The sequence below is a fragment of the Colobus angolensis genome, unplaced genomic scaffold (genome assembly GCF_000951035.1).
Source record: "Colobus angolensis palliatus isolate OR3802 unplaced genomic scaffold, Cang.pa_1.0 Scaffold19, whole genome shotgun sequence".
In the NCBI taxonomy this organism is placed as follows: Eukaryota; Metazoa; Chordata; class Mammalia; order Primates; family Cercopithecidae; genus Colobus; species Colobus angolensis.
The window spans coordinates 2,229,931-2,232,892 of NW_012115043.1; the positions used below are offsets into that span (position 1 = coordinate 2,229,931).

Here is a 2,962-nt window from a genome sequence, read left to right on the forward strand (position 1 = left end):
CCCTTCCCCCGCCATTCCGCCCACCCCCCTCACTCAGCCACAGAGCAACCGCCGCGCTCCTCAGCCGCCCCGAAATCTAAAGGGGGTCCGTCTCCGGCACCACAACCAAATGGCCGAGCCTCCCTGGCCGGCTGCGCAGCCCGCCCATTGGCCCCTTCCCCCCCCGCCGCCGCTGCCATTGGCTGTTGCCCGGAGACCCTCGGCGGCGATTGGCTCGGGCCGCTGCCGCTCTTCCGCGGGGCCGCAGATCCCGCCTCCACGGCGATCAGGTTAGTGTGCGCCGCGGGTGCTGGGGGCTCGAGAACCGAGCGGAGCTGGTTGAGCCTTCAAAGTCCTAAAACGCGCGGCCGTGGGTTCGGGGTTTATTGATTGAATTCCGCCGGCGCGGGAGCCTCTGCAGAGAGAGAGCGCCAGAGATGGAGATGGGCAGACGGATTCATTTAGAGCTGCGGAACAGGACGCCCTCTGATGTGAGCATTTGCCAAAAATATCTCTGTCGGTCCATTCTCCTACTTTGTGTGTGTGTGTGCGCGCTGGGGGGGAGGCACTTTTTTTGGGGGGGGCGCCCGGGAGGTGCGGGTTTGGGGGTCGGACTGCAAGCAAATTGGCAAGGCTGGGGGGTTGCAATGCCATCCGAGCATGTTCCGGCTGCCGCCGCCACTGCCCTTGGTGTGTGACTACCTGTGCGTGTGCTCCCGCGTGTGCGAGTGTGGGTGCGAGAGTGTGCGTGCGAGTGTGCACCCATCGGGGGCCGGCGGGCGCACGCGTTTGGGTCGGAGAGAATGAGGCGAAATCACCCTCGGAGATCGCTGCTCCCGTGACTCCGTCTGGGGGGAAGATTAACGAGGGAGGAGGAGGAGAGGGGCTGCCTCCTGAATTTAACAACAAAAAAAGGGGGTTTTACATTTTATAAATGTATACCCCCTTCCGCCCCCCTTCCGCGCCTCCCCCCTCCCTTTCTCTCGCTCGCTCGCTCGCACACACAATAAGTTTGGGGCTTCGCGAGTCCGGTTTAGTTCCTGATAAATGTGGGCCGAGGGCCCCGGGGAGAGCGCGTGGGGAGGGGGCTGCAGCGGAGTTGGGAATGGCTGGAGTTTAAAGTGCGTCTTCATTTCTTTGCAGTGATGAGGCGAGAGACGGGGGAGCCATATTTGTAACTTTGTAGTGTTCGTGAACGCGCCCTTTCTCTCCCTCCCTCCCTTTCTCTGCCTCCCTTCCTCTCCTCCTCTTTCTCCCTCACTCTTTCCACCCCACCTTCGGGCCAGATGCTGATGTTTCTTCCTTTCCTTCCGAAGGGAGGATAAATTCGAAGGAGGGGGAGGGATTTTCGAACGTGCAAAGGCACAGATAATCCCCGCGCCTCCCTGCCTCCAGTGATCGCTGGTGCAAGTTGCCCAAAGGCTACGTCCCGGTGCCCCCTCGCCCCAGCTCCTTCCGGCCTCCCCAAGATGCCAGCCTTTGGGCCCTGGTGTCCCCCAGCTCGAACCCCCAGCCCGTCTTTCTCAGGGCTGGGCTCGTCGGCAGCCATTCGGCGCCTGCTTAATAAATGGGCACGGGAAACTTTGTCAGGACGCGAGCTGCCCGGAGCTGGCGCCGGTGGTGGGTACTGGCTGGGTCCACGTTTATGCGGGCATGGCAAACACGCAGCTCTAGGATGGGAGTTTGCCCGCTAGCCGCCGTTATTGATTGGGCAGCGGCGGGAGCACGGCCGGAGGAAACTTACACGGGTGGGAATCGCCAGGCTCGAGCAAAAGCCCACCCCCAAGGAGGGGGAAGGTGAGGGTGGGTGACTCGAACACTGGTTTTTATTTCTGCCTCCCTCTCGCTTTCAAACCTGAGTGTTTTCGGCGAGTTGGCGGCTCTGGGGCGGAGACCCCGGCCAACTCCCCTCTTGGCCCCTCGGGGGGACCGGGGACGCGCTGGCGGGAGGACGCCCCCAGTCTCGGTGGCCCGAGCTCCACGGAGTTGGGAGTTTGGGCAGCACCGTGCGCTGGCCTGTCGCTCCTCCAGCCCGTTAAACCCGAATCCCGGCGAAGGCAGGCCTCGCTTCCTCTTTTTCCTAGTTCCTCCCCCCAAACCTGAGTGAGACTTTTGAAAACAAGATCCTTTTTGTCTACCCCCTCCCCGCCTTAACGCAGCTGTGGACTGGAGACGTGCGAGTGCCTTATGGCGCGCAGGGCGGGGAGGGGGCGGTCGCGGGAGAGTAGGGGGCGCCGCCGGAGGAGGCCGGAGTTTCCCCGCACTATTTGCCATTGGTTTGCTTCTCTCCGGCCGCTTTCGTCCTGGCCGGGACCCGGCGCCTTGCGTTTGGGGGCTGGGTGTGGTGATGGGGGAGGGGGCCGGGGCCGCGGTCTTCCCGCGTACTTTCCGGAAGCCCCCTGCGCGGAGGGGGAAGGGCGCCGAGCGCGGGGTCGGGGTCGCCGCGGGTGGGTGTCGGGGCGCGGCTGGCCTGGCGAACCCGACTGACGCTGCCGGCCCCCCGGGAGCGAGCTGGAAAGCGGGTCGAACCGGCGCTTTAAACTTCCCCGAGTGTGTGTGTTGGGGAGGGGAGCGCACCGCGCCGTTCTGGGAGCGATTTCTCACGCTTCGCCCCCTCGCCTCCCAGCCTCGCGGCCCACACGCCTGCCCCCTGTCTGGAGGCGGGGTGGGGCGCGGGTGGCGGAGGAGGGGGCACTTTCTGCACATTTGCGGGGGTGGGGGAGAAAGCTAGCGAAAGAGGGACAAAAGGGGTGGGGGAGGAGGAACTGTATTTTTTTAAACGTTCTTAAGACAAATGGCTCCCAGAGCGCGCCCCCTGCGCCCCTCCCCGCCGCGCTGCTCCCGGGCCCCACAAACACCCACCTTCGGCACCTCTCCCAGCTGGGCTCCGGGAGCTGGTGGCCATGCCGCGACGCCGAAATAGGACGAGCAGCCATGTTTCCCGGGGCTCGCGCCGCACGCCCCGCCCCTCCTCCCCGGCGCG

At 64.7% G+C, this 2,962-nt stretch overlaps 2 protein-coding genes across 3 annotated transcripts in view; one reads left to right on the plus strand and one right to left on the minus strand.

Moving 5' to 3' along the window:
* The window catches only part of SPESP1 (sperm equatorial segment protein 1), a 136,237-nt gene extending 133,300 nt beyond the window's left edge, over positions 1-2,937 (minus strand). Inside the window, exon 1 of the mRNA XM_011940332.1 lies at positions 2,842-2,937. Coding sequence (XP_011795722.1) covers positions 2,842-2,884 — 43 coding nt within the window. The 5' untranslated portion in view covers positions 2,885-2,937. The remainder of the gene's footprint in view (positions 1-2,841) is intronic.
* ANP32A (acidic (leucine-rich) nuclear phosphoprotein 32 family, member A) overlaps positions 244-2,962 on the plus strand; it is a 41,215-nt gene continuing 38,496 nt past the window's right edge. For both annotated transcript variants that reach the window (XM_011940329.1, XM_011940330.1), the window contains exon 1: positions 244-470. In XM_011940329.1, the coding sequence (XP_011795719.1) occupies positions 417-470 (54 nt within the window). In that variant the 5' untranslated portion in view covers positions 244-416. The remainder of the gene's footprint in view (positions 471-2,962) is intronic.